The sequence below is a fragment of the Neovison vison genome, chromosome 6 (genome assembly GCF_020171115.1).
Source record: "Neovison vison isolate M4711 chromosome 6, ASM_NN_V1, whole genome shotgun sequence".
Classification (NCBI taxonomy): domain Eukaryota; kingdom Metazoa; phylum Chordata; class Mammalia; order Carnivora; family Mustelidae; genus Neogale; species Neogale vison.
The window spans coordinates 4,686,250-4,704,499 of NC_058096.1; the positions used below are offsets into that span (position 1 = coordinate 4,686,250).

Consider the following 18,250-nt stretch of genomic DNA (forward strand, 5'->3'; position numbering starts at 1 on the left):
TAGAGAGACACTGCAACAGAGGTGATATACAATGGTTAGGAAGCACATGAAATGATGTTTAACATCATCAACCTTTGAGGAAATGCAGATTAAAACCACAGTGAGATAAATATCTCTACAAATCTAAAAGTAAAAACAATGGCCAGACCAAGTGTAAGTGAGGAGACACATCAGCTGGGACTCTCATGCACTTCTGGTGATAATGTAATATAGTATAACCCCTTTGGAAAATAGTTTGGCAATGTCCTTAAAACATGAATAAATATCTGCCATATATCCCAGCCATCCTATTCTTAGGTATGCAACCAAAGCATATGTCCATACAAAGACTTTTACATGGATGTTCATAGCAGCTGTTTTAGTAATAGCTAAAAATGAGTCAAAGCCCATCAACAGACAACTGAGTAAATAAATTGTGGTTTACCCATAAAATTGGATGAAAAAGAATGGATTACAGTGTCCCTCTTCTTATCCACTGGTGATGTGTTCTGACGTACACAGTGGATGCCTGAAACCATGAATAGTAATAAAGTCTACATGTACTGTGTGTTTTCCTATACATACATTCCTATGGTAAAGTTTTATTTATAAATTAGGCACAGTAAGACATCAACAAACAGCAATCATAAAATTAAAATAATGTGTTGTAATAAAAGTTATATGAATGGTGTCTCTCTCCCCAAATATCAAATACCTGTAGCTTATTGCCTTCTTCTTGTGGTGATGTGAGATGATAAAATGCCTCCATGATGAGACAAAGTGAGATGAAAGATATGTGCAATGTGATGTGGGATGAGGATAGTATTGACCTTCTGATAGTATGGTCAGAAGGAGGATCCTGTGCTGCCAGACCATGGCTGACTATGGGTAACTGAAACCACAAAAAGGAAAACCACAGATAAGAACGGAATACCGTATTGGTAAACACAGTAGCAGGGAGGAATCTCAAAATAATCATACTGAGTGAAATACGTCACATAAAAATGTATGCCCATTTATGTAAGACTCTAAAATGTGTAAGTCAATCTATAATTATGGAAAGCATGTTAGTTGTTGCCTGTGAAAGGGGGTGCAAAGGATGGGTCACAGAGGACAAGTTAACTTTTCAGCTGATGGGTCTGTTCATTATCTTGATTGTGGTGGTGACCTCATGGGGGTCTACATATGTGAAAACCACCAGTAAATGTGTTATTTTAGTGTATATCAATTGTATCTTGATAAAGTTGTCTTGAGAGAAAGCAAGTAATAATATTGGGCTGACCTAGTCACTCAAGGGTTGTCTTGATGTTCATAGAGTACAGTAGCTGCACGTCTCGCTGCCACTCTGACCAGCCCACGGCAAGCCCCTTAGCCGTCTCTTGGAGCCACATCACACAAAAGAGTCTGGAACCTCTGCTCCAAGTTGATGGTACTGAGGGAGAGCAACTAACCGGGTTGTTCCATCCATTTCTCTTTCTGATTTTGAAATGGAAATCTTGAAAGATCACCCATTTTTCCTCAGGATGCCTGGGAACTGTGGGTCCAGGATCCTCCCTCCTCCCATGCAAACCAGGAAAGCAGAGGAAACCTGTCTGTGGGAAAAGAGAATGTGAAGCCAGGATCAAAGAGATAGAGGCTGTGGAGCCCTTCCCAGGGCTCTGGCTGCAGGTTCCAAAGCAACCGTGGCTTCAAAGAGGTCTCATCTTTCAGCTTCTGGTAGCTTGGATCAGCTCCTCTCGCCGGCAATCATAGAGACTCAGTGACTAAAGTGGTTATGTGCTGGACATTGTGCCAAGTACTTTAAGGCTTTCTGTATTTTAATCGGCACGTCTTGCGAGGTTGATCTTACTTCCATTTTCAGACAAGGGAGAGGGGATTTCTGTGAACCTGTTGTTGCCTGTGCATAGGAGTTGTGGTTGGAAGCCAGTGTAGCTAAAAAGTGCTGGTTCAGTACCTCATAATCTCTGAAATATTTCCTGCTTGTGTCACCATTGTTCTTCTCGCTCTTTCCTCTCCACCTACAAGTCCTCTGGTCCTTCAGTGCCAGCTCACGTGCCCTCTTCACTACCAGCTACTCACAGGCTTGCCAGTTCCACCCCTCCTCACTTGTGCCTGTCAGTCTTTCATTCTTTTCTTCTACTTGTTCTGCCACCTGAATTTTCTTTCTTCAGATGATCATTCCATAAGTGTTATGATCTCCATAGTCCCTAAGGCAGTTCTTGACATGAGGGTGTGTTCAAGATGTAATTGATTATTTGAGGCACACCTCAACTTATTAAGTTATCAGCTACAAAATGTAATAGAACAAAACCCAATTTATATAAAACTAATGTGCCTCTAGGTCACAATGTGCCTTGGATGACCATTTCCTAAACAGGAAAGACCAGCCTTAAGTCCTCTGGTGTTCCAGAGAAAGCCAACCCATGAGGATTTGCTGATGCTTTCTCACATTGGACATAGGAATCGGAGGGGTAGGCACAATCTGAGGCTAGCCCATCAGGAGAAGAGGGCCACCCAGACATGCCTCCCCTGCAGTGCCCAATTCTTCAAACTCTCCTTTGACTTACTTCCACCCTATCATCCCCCATTGTCCGATTGCTACATGGGACTGATGTCCCGGGATGGGAGCAGTCTCACAGGGCCCAGTGCTGAGAAGGTCCCGGAGTTCTGGCTCAATGCTCTTCTGTTGCCATCTTGAAACATGAATGCTTTTCTCTTTCCACTTGCATTTCATAACTGAAGATAATGGGACAATGGAACGTGCTCTGGGAGCTCAGTGCCTCAGCTCTTGCGGGGTCCTGCCTCATGCCACCTCCCCGAAATAGGTTCTCAGTGGCCCCTTCTCCAGTCTCTGGGTGCCCAGAGCCCCACTTAGCCTCCACCTCCCTCACCCCACTATGACCACTACTGGCCCTCTAATGCTGAGTGCTCTGGCCCTGCCTGGCCTCTCCTCTCTGCCCCTGTCTAGAAATGACTGGCAGCCTCCATTCTGGCCAGGGCAGGAGTGTGGGTAGGAGTGGGTGCACATGCTCTGAAGTGGGGTACGGTGGAAGTCACCCCTTCCCCAAACTAGCATGGAGGCTATAATCCCTTAGAGGTCACCTGACCACCATGGGAGGGGGGGTAGGGAAGGGAGATTGCTTTCCCCCACCCCAACTATGGCATGGTTCATCATCCTGATGGTGGCAGGAGGGAGCCCTGCGGCTGGTGGGCTGTGTGTGCCTGAGGAGTGGGGTCTAGGGCCCCTGTGAGAGCCTGCTGGTTGCTGACAGCTCACACAGAGAGCCTTCAGAGGATGGTTGGTATCCTGGAGCCACTTCACACACACAGGGTGGGGAGTGCCTGGGAATGCGGGGCCCTGGGACCAGCCCTGAGCCAGTGCCAGCCTGCTGTAAGGGTTAAGTTCCAGCTCCAGGTATGGAGCAAGAGGAGCTCAAAGTGTAACTCACATTCACAGCTCTCCTCAGGCTCAGGTAGAGGCTGGAACTGCCCTGAAATCACACCTTGGCTTAGGTCCTGCCCTGCCCTACATCCCCAGCCTCTCCCTCTCTGGTCTTCCTGGGGCCATATCTACAGTCAGCCACTTTCCCCCAGCTCCTCACCTCTGACCTGCTTCCGAAGAGAGCCCATCTTAGGACACAAGGTGCTAAGGGTTAGCTCACCCTTCCCTGTAATGCAGATGTCAGTCATGTTTTAGTTTTTGCCTGGATCTTAGGTCTGTAGCTCAGTCTCTGTTCCCCTAAGTGGTGGTAGTAAGGACTAGATGTACCAAGTACCTTGGGGAGGCTTGCTATGATCCTGGGAGACTTGTGTTATGAGAGGTATATTCTCTTAGAGAGCAGTGTTGGCTTCTTAAGTGGTGGGGCCTCAGGGGTCTACCTTATTTTCATCAATAAGGAAGAGATCTATAATGAAAACTCAAGTTGTCTTTTTTAAATGATAGATAATGTCCCAGCAGTTGCACTACTGCATATTTACCCCAAAGGTACAGATGTAGTGAATAGAAGGGCCACATGCAACCCAGTGTTTACAGCAGCATGTCCACAACAGCTAAACTGTGGAAAGAACCGAGATGCCCTTCAACAGACAAATTGATAAAGTTGTGGTCCATATATACAATGGAATATTACTCAGCAATCAAAAGGACGAATATCCAGCTTTTGCATCAACTTGGATGGGACTGGAGGAGATTATGCTGAGTGAAATAAGTCAAACAGAGAAAGTCGATTATGATATGGTTTCACTTACTTGTGGGACATAAGGAATAACATGGAGGACATTAGGAGAAGGAAAAATGAAGGAGGGTGGGAATCAGAGTAGGAGATGAACCATGAGACTATGGACTCCGGAAAACAAATGGAGAGTTGTAGAAGGGAAGGAAGTGGGGGGATGGGTGAGCCTGGTGGTGGGTATTAAGAAGGGCTGGGATTGAACGGAGCACTGGGTGTTGTACACAAACACTGAATCTTGGAACACTACCTCAAAAACTAATGATGTACTGTGTGGGGACTAACATAAGACAATAAAAAAATATTTTATTCTACAGTAGGGTTAGAAGTAATTGCAACAGGGAAGCTCTGTGATTTTTGTTTATTCACCTTCCAAGCATTTATTCAACACTTACTATGTGCCAAGCATTGTTAGAAGTTCTACAGTTAATTTTTTTCAAGGTTCCCTGTGTGGTATCTCTTTGTAGAAGAATCTAGGGAGGGAGTGGAGTGTTTCCTTCCCTGCCCCGTTCTTTCTGCACTGGATGGGATGCAGTGCACCTAGTTGTATCCCGGCTTCAAGAAGATCTGGGCTCCTTGGGGCTGACATGGGGGATGGAGGGAGCAGGTGAGACCTATGGGCAGCTGAAGGGGAGAAGGTGCCCCATGGTATATGTGAGAGGCCTGGACTGAGGAGTTCTGGGCGGGCAGGACTTTGGGTGCAAAAGGGCAAGTCCCCACTAGGCCCCTCTCTCTGGCTCCGATGACCAGCACTTAGGCCCCCTGGGAAAGTGCTTCCTCTGTCACTGGATGGGCGTCGACTCTTGCCCTGGTCTTCTTTGGCTTTAATTTCCATGAAATTTGAGTGAAGCCACCTGAGCCATTCGTGTGAGGCAGAGTGCCCTGGAAGTTTGGGGAGATGAAGTGATCTTATAGTTCCCAACCAGCATCACACAAACACAGAGACTTCCACTGGGTTTCTGCACCTGCTCCAGTGACCTTCTCCCTGTGCTAATGGACTCTTTGGCCCTTGGTCATGTTGTCCAGCCCCTTCCTCTTCTCTTCTCGACCCCATCCTCTCATCTGTCTTCCCTCCACCACAATTCAATCCTCATTCATGAGGGAGTATGGTTTCTTTCTTTTTTTTTTTTTAATTTTTTTTAAAGATTTTATTTATTTATTTGTCAGAGAGAGAGGAGCGAGAGTGAACACAGGCAGACAGAGTGACAGGCAGAGGCAGAGGGAGGAGCAGGCTCCCTGCCAAGCAAGGAGCCAGATGTGGGACTTGATCCCAGGACACTGGGATCATGACCTGAGCTGAAGGCAGCTGCTTAACCAACTGAGCCACCCAGGCGTCCCAGGAGTTTGGTTTCTTTACCTCTTTGTCGCCTCTTTCCGACCAAGAGTGTGGACCACCGCTCTTCCCGAAGTGCTACCAACTGAGTTATTTTCCTGTGCAAAATCAGCTCCTGCTCCTGTGTTAATGGCGGTGTTTCTGAGGCCAGGCTCTTGGGCACCCTGAACTATCGCCCTGGGGAAATTTTACAAGCCGTGTGGACTCACCATTTGGCACATGGCGTCAGACTGCTAATGGGGAGTGTGGAGGTGGGGGGGTCTCAGAAGAGTCCCAGACTTCCGAAAATCTCTCTGGTTTGAGGCAGGAGTGAAAAAAATTCTCCAAGTGGGGAAAATATTAAATACTGATGTTAAAAGCGGGCTTTGGGGGGCAATACTCTGAAGAAGGCCGCACTCTATACTAAGATATTCAGCCTGTCACAAAACCAGCGCCAATCTTAAAAATGCTTCTTCTAGAACATTCACCTCTGCCTATGAAGAAAGTTCCCTTTAGAAACTCATTCCTATTTTCGTTGGTATGCTAATTTCTTTAAAAAGTAATTCCACGGCCAGTTTTCTCAACACATCGTTGTCCAGTAAATGACTAAACCACGAGGAAAGCTGAATGGATGGTGAGAGACGTTGTCTCTGAGGCTATCATAGAAAACCAGGCTCCTAAAACTCAGACTTCGAGAATCTTCCTGTCTCAACCCCTTCATTTTAAGCTTGAGGAAAATAAAGATGTGGAGAAGTGAGACTTGCACTCATATTCATCAGCTGGGGTGAGGCATGGTTTGGGTTGGAGCCCTGATTTCTCCTTCTCCTGGACAAAGAGGTCTTCCTCATGTCGGGTTACGGTGTGGATCCGGTTCTAGCTGCTGGTACACATAGCCGTATCCCACCTGCTCATGGCGAGCACCACCTTGAGTGCTGTACCCACACTACCTGACTGAGTCCTTACATTCCCCCAGTGGTAGATTTATCACCAAAATCCCTGTTGTCTAGGTCGCAAGGCCACTCACTCATTGTGCAAGTGTTTGGACTTGGCTATGAACCCAGGCAGGTGGGCTTGCAGGGTAGGCTCTGAACCCCACTGCCCCCCTGCCTCTCACCTGGACAGCCAGCTCATGGATGGCTCCGCAGAGAGTTTTCAGGGATACTCCTATTTTGGGAGATGCTGGGTAGGCTCGCCAAGCAGCATCCTTCTGAAGTCACGGGAAGAGGAACAGTTGTTTTCAAGACTGTTTTGCAGCTGTTAAAAAAAAAATCACTTCTGCAGAGTTACGTTGTCACGTAGTTTTTAAGAAATCTCAGGAGAGGTTGCCTTTCTTGATTTTTTCCAACTCTTTCTTCATAGTCAGAAAATTCTTCCTTTGTCCTTGGGGGACAGGAAGAGCAGTATCCCATGATCACAGCTTCTTTACAAAGCTACTTTCCACCTCCAGGAGCACGGAGGAGGCAGACAGCTGTTTTTAGATATACTCTTGCCCTTTAGAAAACAGTGTAGTTTATTTGTGAATGGGATGAAAGTCTTTAAGGCATGAACCACAGATTTCTTTGATTTCTTCCCCCCAATGCCTGTAGGTGGTACAATTACTCATGTAAGCTACAGCACATGTATCTGAATGAGGTTCTCTCACAATGAACTCCTGCCAAGTTGTCTTACCAAGGGTCTTCTTGCCTTCCAGTTTTACGGGAGCCCTATACAGTCCGTGTGGAGGACCAGAAAACCATGAGAGGCAATGTTGCGGTCTTCAAGTGCATTATCCCCTCCTCGGTGGAGGCGTACGTCACCGTCGTCTCCTGGGAGAAAGACACCGTGTCACTCATCTCAGGTAGGCGAGGTGTGTCCAGGGCACAGGGTGCCGGGCTCACCTTCTTCGAGGCTGTTTCAGGTGTTGAATTGGGTTGCTAGATTTTGTGGCTCGATTGAGCTATTCTTCTGTGAATTGACTGATGGATAGAAATAAGTTACTGTACATATAGCCATCATGCTACTTCTCTGAGGCAATTTTGGCTTATTTCTGCTCCTGAAAATTGGGCAATAGGGTTTTTGCATCTGTGAGAGTCTTTGGTGTTAAAACTTAGGACTGATAGCCTGAAACCATAATCTGGAAAACAGAAGCTCTGGTTTTGTCTGCTGTGATCCTTTCAAATGTCTGAAGAGCTATGTGATGTCTCTGAACTCTTTCTCAAAGATTCTACACAGAATATGTGTATGTATATATATACATATATATACACACATGTTTTATATGTATATATGTGTGTGTATATATATATATATACATATATATATAATTTATGGGTTTGTTTTCAGAACCTGGAAATGACGCAACTGATATTTTCTTCTAAGATATTATAGTTTAGTCTTATGGTGTTTAAGTAGATTTCTTGCCCCCTTGCTGTCTACCTGGAAAGGGTTCAGTGTTTTTACTTTGCTCATTTTTGGATAGTGAGTAACCTTGGGCTGCTTTTGGAGAACAGTGGTGATAAGCACCCAATGTGCCATAATAGGTTATAAATGACTGCTTTTCTAGACATCTGTGTGGATGTGTGTGCGAGTGTGCACACACACACGTGCTTTCATGCAACTCTTGAATACCACCAAAATTTTGCCCGTTCGTTGACATGTGAAATTGGAACTAAACTCTCATGGTGACATGACATTTCTGTTTTTCAGCTTATTGATTCTCTAGACAGTGTAGGTTCCTGTACAGTGACCATTAAAGCAGTCATTAACCCATTTGAAAAAATTGTATCTTTGATTTTTGAAGTATATCCACTAAACTGGCATGTAACAGACATTTTCAGGTTTTCTTAACACTGTCCAGTCAGAGCCCCTTGAACTTTGGTGAATGATAGAGGCCTTGCTGTTATATTGGCTAATTGTCATAATTTAAAGTATTGAGAAAATACTGAGCTCAATGACTGAAATGTGATTGCAAATAATCATAATAGACTCACTTGTACACTTGTATTTGTTGTGTTTTTTCAAAAATTTTATTTATTTATTTTTAGTAATCTCTAAACCTGGTGTGGAATTTGAACTTATGACTAAGCGTCGTGTGCTCTCCTGATGGAGCCAGCTGGACACCCCTACTTGTTGTCTTTGATTAACGGTTTTAAGGGCTTGTCTTCTGAGGTCACTTTAGTTTTTTACTAGCAGATGGAGAAGTCTGATGACGAGTCCCTCTAGCTGAGCCCAGGGCCAGAAGGGAAGGGAATTCACACGCACGTAGTGAGGGCTTGTGGGTGCACTGAGCGGGAGGATGGGGGGCAGGATTTGCAGTCTCCCACACTCAGCAGCCTGGGCTGATGGAGGCTCGGCCATCGTAGAACAGACATCAGACAGCCTCCGGGTTTGCCGTGGAGGGGGAGAGAACAGGGGAGGATTACGTTCTGCCTCCATGTGCTTCTACTTGAGGAGACCTATGTCATTCCTGTTAATATTTAATTGGCCAAGGTAGGTCACATAGTACACCTTTGTTCAGTGAGATGTTCCTGGAAGGGGAGAACCACTGGAGATCTGGGTGAGAAAAAGAAGTAGCTACTGAAGGTTTTATATACCTATCGATATGGACATCTATATCCATAGATGTTTTATATGTTCGCAATAGAGGTTATTATATTTAAGAAATACACTATGTGCGTTCTTATGTTTCTTAGACTTCTTTAATTACTGGTATCCCCATGCAGGTTTCATCTTGTTGCAATTGATGTGAATAAGACTTTTTTCTTCAAACATGAACCTAATTAAATAAAATAAAAAGGTTTGAAGTGGCGGGGTGTGGGAGGTTGGGGTACCAGATGGTGGGTATTATAGAGGGCACGGATTGCATGGAGCACTGGGTGTGGTGAAAAAATAATGAATACCGTTTTTCTGAAAATAAATAAATTGAGAAAAAAAAAAGAAAGTGGACAGATCTCTGTAACATCCAAATGGATTGAATTCTGCTGTACTAAGTGGAATGTAAGTTACAAGTAGGAATGATGAGTTAAAATGCTATTAAATGTATATACAACAACAAAAACAAAACAAAACAAAAAATAATAAAATAAAATAAAAAGAATTTTATATCTGGTGAGCAGAGAGGGTACAGATATGCAGACACAGAGCTGGCGTCTTGCTGTTGGGTTCTGATGATGCCCACATCTCCTCAGTTATGCATGGGAGTTTTACCCTTCAGCAAAAACTTAAAAACAATGTGGGCCAGGGATAAGCACTTGGCTTTCCTTTTTTGCACAAAAGCATCCAGAAAACCAGTATAGTGTAGGCTTTGATCTCATTGAGGGATACTTAATATTAAGCTTTTGTTGGTTTGTAAGTAGGCATTTAAGCAAGCACGCTCCATGTGGCTCTCATGGTGAGTATGTGTGTGCGCATGCGTGTGTGTGTGTGTGTCTACAGAGAGAAAGAGAGATGGAGAGAGACACAAAGAGACAGAGACAGAGAGACCGAGACACACCCAGAAAGAGTGTGAGTCCAAGCTGTTTGACTTCTCAGGGAGTTTAACCTGAGAACAGTGCCCGGGTGAGGTGTTAGGATCTGTGAACAAGAAGTCTTCAAATTATCCTTACAATGAAACTTAGAGAGGCTTACTGTTGAGCCCTGTTTCCAACCCGCAAGCTCCACCCATCAGGGCTGCCAAAAATGCCCAGAGAAGGAGATCATGAAGTCATTGGAGGTGATAAAATGGTTAAAAGACACTGAAGATCTAATTAATAAGCTGCTTCTGAATGGTTTCGGTGGAGAAAGATTGCATTTCTTGCTGGCGGCCAGGCCCTGAGTGAGGTGGGACACAGGTGACTACACCTAGAAAGCTGCGAGGCTCAGAGGATGAGCCTAGGGCCTCTGTCCTGTAGGCAGCAGGAGGACCTCCAGATGGGATGCTCAGCAGATGGTCTTAAGAGGTCAATTTGTCTGTGATCTGTAAATAAACAGATAGCCCTGGCGCCTCCTTGCTAAACTGATTTAGATTTGGTGGTTGGCAGGGGCCATGACCTCGTGTAAGTCCTTCTGGGATTCCAATACAGCACAGCCCTCAGTGGATCTGGCTGGGAATGTTCCCAGGAAACATGTCTGGTCTGCACACGTCACTTCCTTTGATGGAAGAAGGCAGTGAATCAATCCTCCATGAAAACGAGGCTGTGTGAGACTCCACTGTGGTGGGTAGAGTGAGGAGAGAAGACTGGGAGTGGGACTGATCCAAGAAAGCTGGAGCTCCACAGGCCACACAGGGCTTTGGCCACTGTCCCTGATCGCACAGGGCTCATGGTGAGAGGTCACTGGCTCAGGGAGAGGTATGTCCCCTGGGCCTCCACTCTTGCCCCTGCACTCAGCCTCCTAGGTTCAAGTTCCCTGGAGGGAGGCCAAAGAGGCAAGGCCTGCTTCTGGTCAGCAGGCATCCACTTTCTGCAGACCTTCTAGGCCAGGGCTCTTTGGAAATCTAGGCTAAGGTGAGTGGCTATCTGTCACCTAGGAAATCCTTCCAATGGAAAAAAAAAAGTAAATATCAATGAATTCCTATAAAAAGAAATGAAGGGCTTATATGGGCATGTCTTACTAATTTTTGCCCTTTACCTTGGTTGAAGAAATCAATGACCAGGCTATGTTCTTGCAGTGGTAAGAAGCACAGGTCATGTCTGTCTGGGTTTCAATGTGATCTGCATGGATTCATTAGCCATTCCAACAGTTGTGTCATTAGCTTATTATACATGAGGTCATGCATTGATTTCTTTCCAGGGGAGGTTTAAGTTGGCCTTTCTCTAGACTCAGGAGTCAAGTTGTGCCTCTCTTGTCATATGAGGTCATTAGATCACCAAATTAAGGGCATAAATGAATTCATCTATTTTAAGCGATCTTTGGAAAGAATCTTCCAATGGTCTTATTATGGATTGACTGTTCATATCCCCTTAAAATTCACGTGTTGAGATCCCAACCCCCAACGTGATGGTATTCGGAGGTGGAGGCATTGGAAGAATTAGGATTTGAGGAGGCTGTGAAGGTGGAGCCTGCCATGATGGGATTAGTGTACTTAAAAGGAGAGACACCATCCTTGTAGCCCAGGAATGAATCCCACCTTGTCATGGTGGATAATCTTTTTAATGTGCTGTTGCATCCTGTTTGCTAGGATCTTGTTGAGAATCTAAGCATCCATATTCATCAGTTATACTGGTCTGAAATTCTCCTTTTTGGTAGGGTTTTTGCCTGGTTTGGGGATCAATGTAATGCTGGCTTCATAGAAAAAGTCTGGAAATTTTCCTTCTGCTTCAATTTTTTGAAACAGCTTCAGGAGAATAGGTGTTATTTCTTCTTTGAAAGTTTGGTAGTTTTAATTTGAACCTCCCTGAGGGCTAATGATGATAAGACGAATGGATAAGGAAGATGTGGTCCATATACACTATGGAGTATTATGCCTCCATCAGAAAGGATGAATACCCAACTTTTGTAGCAACATGGATGGGGCTGGAAGAGATTATGCTGAATGAAATAAAGTCAAGCAGAGAGAGTCAATTATCATATGGTTTCACTTATTTGTGGAACATAACAAATAGCATGGAGGACAAGGGGTGTTAGAGAGGAGAAGGGAGTCGGGGTAAATTGGAAGGGGAGGTGAATCATGAGAGACTATGGACTCTGAAAAACAATCTGAGGTGTTTGAAGTGGCAGGGGTGTGGGAGGTTGGGGTACCAGGTGGTGGGTATTATAGAGGGCAGGGATTGCATGGAGCACTGGGTGTGGTGAAAAAATAATGAATACTGTTTTTCTGAAAATAAATAAATTGAAAAAAATTAAAAAAAAAAAAAAGAAAGTTTGGTAGAATTCCCTGGGGAATCTGTCAGGTCCTGGGCTCTTGTTTTTTGGGAGGTTTTTGATCACTGCTTCAATCTCGTTACTAGATATCAGTCTTTTCAGGTTGTCAATTTCTTCCTGGTTCAATTTTGGGAGTTTATAGTTTTCCAGGAATGCATCCATTTCATCTAGGTTGCTTAGTTTATTGGCATATAACTGTTGATAATAACTTCTGATGATTGTTTCTACTTCCTTGGTGTTAGTTGTGATCTCTCCCTTTTCATTCATAATTTTATTAATTTGGGTTTTCTCTCTTTTCTTTTGGATTAGTGTGGCCAATGGTTTATTGATCTTATTGATTCTTTCAAAAAAACAGCTTCTAGTTTCATTGATACATTCTACTTATCTCTGGTTTCTACCTCATCGCTCTCAGCTCTAATATTGATTATTTCCCTTCTTATGTGTGGGTTGGTTTGATTTGTTGTTGATTCTCCAGTTCTTTAAAATGTAGAGACAGCTGGTGTGTTCTGGATTTTTCAATTTTTTTTATTAAATTTACTTATTTTCAGCATAACAATATTCATTATTTTTTTACCACACCCAGTGCTCCATGAAATCTGTGCCTTCTATAATACCCACCACCTGGTACCCCAACCTCCCACCCCCCCCACCACTTCAAACCCCTCAGATTGTTTTTCAGAGTCCATAGTCTCTCATGATTCACCTCCCCTTCCAATTTACCCCAACTCCCTTCTCTCTAACACCCCTTGTCCTCCATGCTATTTGTTATGCTCCACAAATAAGTGAAACCATATGATAATTGACTCTCTCTGCTTGACTTATTTCACTCAGCATAATCTCTTCCAGTCCTGTCCATGTTGCTACAGAAGTTGGGTAGAACCAAGATGCCCTTCAACGGATGAATGGATAAGGAAAATGTGGTTCATATACACTATGGAGTATTATGCCTCCATCAGAAAGGATTTTTCAATTTTTTTGAGGGAGGCTTAGATGGCTCTGTATTTCTCCCTTCAGACCGCCTTTGATGTATCCCATAGGTTTTGGACCAAAGTGTCTTCATTCTCATTGGTTTCCATGAATTGTTTCAGTTCTTCTTTGATCTCCTGGTTGATCCAAGCATTCTTAAGCAAGGTGGTCTTTAGCTTCCAGGTGTTTGAGTTCCTTCTGAACTTTTCCTTGTGATTGAACTCCAGTGCCAATGCACTGTGATTTGAGAATGTGCAGGGAATAATCTCAGTCTTTTGGTATTAGTTGAGTCCTAATTTGTGACCCAGTATGTGGTCTATTCTTGAGAAGGTTCCATGTGCACTTGAGAAGAATGAGTATTCTGTTGTTTTAGGGTGGAATGTTCTGTATATATCTATGAGGTCCATCTGGTCCAATGTGTCATTCAATGCTCTTGTTTCTTTATTGATTTTCTGCTTCGATGATCTGTCTATTTCTGAGAGAGGTGTGTTAAGATCTTCTACTATTAATGAATTCATATCAATAAGACTCTTTATCTTGATTAACAGCTTTCTTATGTAATTGGCTGCTCCCATATTGGGGGCATAGATATTTATAATTGTTAGATCATCTTGGTGGATAATCCCTTTAAGAATGGTGTAGTATCCTTCTGTATCTCTGACTACAGTCTTTAGTTTAAAATCTAATTTGTCTGATATGAGAATTGCAAATCAATCAATGTGATAGAACAAATTAATAAGAGAAGAAAGAAGAACCACATGTTCCTCTCAATTGATGCAAAATAAAAAGCATTTGACAAAATCCAGCATCCTTTCCTGATTAAAATGCTTCAAAGTATAGGGATAGAGGGAACATTCCTGAACTTCATAAAATCTATCTATGAAAGACCCACAGCAAATATCATCCTCAGTGGGAAAAAGCTTGCAGCCTTCCTGTTGAGATCAGGAACACGACAAGGATGCCCACTCTCACCACTCTTGTTCAACACAGTATTACAAGTCCTATCAACAGCAATCAGACAACAAAGAGAAATAAAAGGTATCCAAATTGGCGATGAAGAAGTCAAACTCTCTCTCTTCGCAGATGACATGATTCTTTATATGGAAAACCCAAAAGACTCCATCCCCAAACTACTAGAATTCATACAACAATTCAGCAACGTGGCAGGATACAAAGTCAATGTACAGAAATCAATGGCTTTCTTATACACTAACAATGAAAATATAGAAAGGGAAATTAGAGAATCGATTTCATTTACTATAGCATCAAGAACCATAAGATACCTGGAAATAAACCTAACCAAAGAGGTAAAGGATCTGTACTCGAGGAACTACAGAAAAGTCATGAAAGAAATTGAAGAAGACACAGAAAGATGGAAGACCATTCCATGCTTTTGGATCAGAAGAATAAACATTGTTAAAATGTCTATACTGCCTAGAGAAATCTATACTTTTAATGCCATTCCGATCAAAATTCCACTGGTATTTTTCAAAGAGCTGGAGCAAATAATCCAAAAATTTGTATGGAATCTGAAGAGACCCCGAATCATTAAGGAAATGTTGAAAAACAAAAATAAATTTGGGGGCATCACGTTACCTGATTTCAGGCTTTACTACAAAGCTGTGATCACCAAGACAGCATGGCACTAGCATAAAAACAGACACATAGACCAGTGGAACAGAGTAGAGAGCCCAGATATGGACCTTCAACTCTATGGTCAAATAATCTTCGACAAAACAGGAAAAAATATACAGTGGAAAAAAGTATCTTCAATAAATGGTGCAGGGAAAATTGGACAGCTATATGTAGAAGAATGAAACGTGACCATTCTCTTACACCATACACAAAGATAAACTCAAAATGGATAAAAGACCTCAACAGGAGACAGGAATCCATCAGAATCCTAGAGGAGAATATAGGCAGTAACCTCTTCGATATCAGCCACAGCTACTTCTTTCAAGATATGTCTCCAAAGGCAAAGGAAACAAAAGTGAAAATGAACATTTGGGACTTCATCAAAATCAAAAGCTTCTGCACAGCAAAGGAAACAGTCAAGAAAACAAAGAGGCAACCCACGGAATGGGAGAAGATATTTGCAAATGACAGTACAGACCAAAGGTTGATATCCAGGATCTATAAAGAACTCCTCAAACTCAACACACACAAAACAGACAAGCATATCAAAAAATGGGCAGAAGATATGAACAGACACTTCTCCAATGAAGACATACAAAAGGCTATCAGACACATGAAAAAATGTTCATCATCACTAGCCATCAGGGAGATTTAAATTAAAACCACATTGAGATATCACCTTACACCAGTTAGAATGGCCAAAATTAGCAAGACAGGAAACAACATATGTTGGAGGGGATGTGGAGAAAGGGGAACCCTCTTAACAGGGTTGATGTGAATGAAAGTTGGTGCAGCCACTGTGGAGAACAGTGTGGAGATTCCTCAAGAAATTAAAAATAGAGCTTCCTTATGACCCTGCCATTGCACTACTGGGTATTTACCCCAAAGATACAGATGTAGTGAAAAGAAGGGCCATCTGTACCCCAATGATTATAGCAGCAATGGCCACGGTCGCCAAACTGTGGAAAGAACCAAGATGCCCTTCAACGGATGAATGGATAAGGAAGATGTGGTCCATATACACTATGGAGTATTATGCCTCCATCAGAAAGGATGAATACCCAACTTTTGTAGCAACATGGATTGGACTGGAAGAGATTATGCTGAGTGAAATAAGTCAAGCAGAGAGAGTCAATTATCATATGGTTTCACTTATTTGTGGAGCATAACAAATAGCATGGAGGATATGGGGAGTTAGAGAGGAGAAGGGAGTTGGGGGGAATTGGAAGGGGAGGTGAACCATGAGAGACTATGGACTCTGGAAAACAATCTGAGTGGTTTGAAGGGACAGGGGGTGGGAGGTTGGGGGAACCAGGTTGTGGGTATTGGAGAGGGCATGGATTGCATGGAGCACTGGACGTGGTGCAAAAACAATGAATACTGTTATGCTGAAAATAATTTTTAAAAATTAAAAAAGAAAAAAAAAGCGGGGGGGAGAGACACCAGGGCTCTCTCTCTCCACTGAATGAGGACAGGGAGCAAGCAGCCATCTGAATCTCAGAAAAGGGCTGTAACCACAACCCAATTGTTGAGGCAGCCTGTTCTTGGATGACCAGACTCCAGAACTGTGAAAAACAAATGCCTCTTGTTAAAGCCACCTGGTCTATGACATTTTACTTACTTATTCATTTATTGCAGCCGGAGCTATGAACTCAGGGTTAAAAGTAGGCATCCCATAATTCCCCCAGGGAAGGAGAGGCACGTAATGTCTGATGCTGCCGTGTGCTCTGCTTTGTTGTCTCCCTGGGCTCTCCGCCTGACCATGGGATGCCATGTGGTCCCCCTTCACTCTCATCCTCTGGCCGATGGATGATAGGAACTGGGGAATGCGTGGAGGGAACGCATCTCGGGGACAGGTGCACACTGTGCATTTACTGTCCTCCGTGAAGGGGATGAACCTGGATCTATTGTCTTCTCACCTAACAGAAAGGAGCAGGAAAAGCAAGAGCAATGATGTTCATACTCGTTTTCCAACATCCTTATCACTTCTCTTCCTCAAAGCACAAATGAGAGCCTTTTAAATATTAGAATATTAATGTAGCCCATAAAAGTGTAGTAGTGTGGATAGCAATGTGCCTTGGGAGGTACTGCTGATAGGAGACACAGGACCCTATCCCGGCAAAGAACAATATCGACAGCTTTACATTTGGGTTTCACTCAGTGGCCCATGGAGAGTTTCTTTCCGATTAGGGAGGCTGGCAATGAGAGAGCCCAGCATTCTGTGTCTGTTTCCTCTGATAAAATTCTGAGAATCTCACCAGGGGTTTAGCTACATTAACATCAAAGACACAGCCCAAGGGTAACTGGATTTGGAAAATGGAAACAGTGAACATTTTACTATTCCCAGAGAATCTGTCTCCCTCTTTAGCACTGGCCCAATTTTCTGTTGCGATATTTCCCATCTGAACACCTCTATTAGTGATGACTCAAGGAGAATTTTATCTCTTAGGATCAATGAGTTCAAGTCCACGGATGATTATTTGGTTTCCTGTATTTTGGGTAAAAGTGAACAATTTTCTGCCCACATTAAATATCAAAGGATATTAGCCCAGCACTTCACATGAAATACTCGTGGTGGTTTAGAGATGCAGTCTTTGGGTCTGGTCACCATAGATAAAGCAGGATTTGGACTTGAAAAAGCCCCCCTCCCTTCTGCCCCAAGATGACTTCTGCTCTCAGGGAGCTGAGGGGGGAGATTACCTCATTGTGTGTGGTGTGACCCTGGGGACAGGCAGAGCTGCGCCCATCACAGGAACACACACCTGCAGTGTTTTTTGCCTGGGGAGGAACAGAAGCTTTCCCAGGAGTGGTGGCCTTTTAAGAAAATGCTGCTTTGCATTTTAGGATGGGGAAAGCAATTACACTGTAAATATAGTCACTCCAGGTAGGCAAGGTTTTCACGTTTCAGCAAACTTAAACTAAGATCAGGTTTGATGTGCTCTGTTGGCTTTTGGAGTGGGGGGTGCAGCTACTGGGCCAAGGAGGGCTGTATGTGGCTGGCTGTCTCTGTCCGTGAAACCTGTAACTCTAAGAGAGGTCATGTCCTCACCTCTTAAGGCACTCATATTTTCATTTTACTCATAGTCACTGAGCATTTTCAAGGCGACCTGCCACTAAGCTGCTCAGGTTACCATGGTGATAAGACCCAGCTCTGCCCTCAAGGTGCTTGTGAGTAAAGAGAATGAGATCAACATCAAAATGATTTAGGGGACAGGCCTATTGCCATCTGAAAGCCTGGTCTTTGATTTTTAAAGTATCAGGGAGGTGATGAGCCCTGGGTTGTATGCAACTGATGAATTACTGAACTCTT

General features: G+C 43.6%; 1 protein-coding gene across 1 annotated transcript in view; it reads left to right on the forward strand.

The window, feature by feature from the left end:
• Positions 1–8,213, forward strand: part of LOC122909073 (Down syndrome cell adhesion molecule-like) — a 154,586-nt gene extending 146,373 nt beyond the window's left edge. The window contains exons 3-4 of the mRNA XM_044252663.1: positions 7,211–7,357; positions 8,206–8,213. Coding sequence (XP_044108598.1) covers positions 7,211–7,357; positions 8,206–8,213 — 155 coding nt within the window. The remainder of the gene's footprint in view (positions 1–7,210; positions 7,358–8,205) is intronic.
• The last annotated feature ends 10,037 nt before the right edge of the window (positions 8,214–18,250 follow it).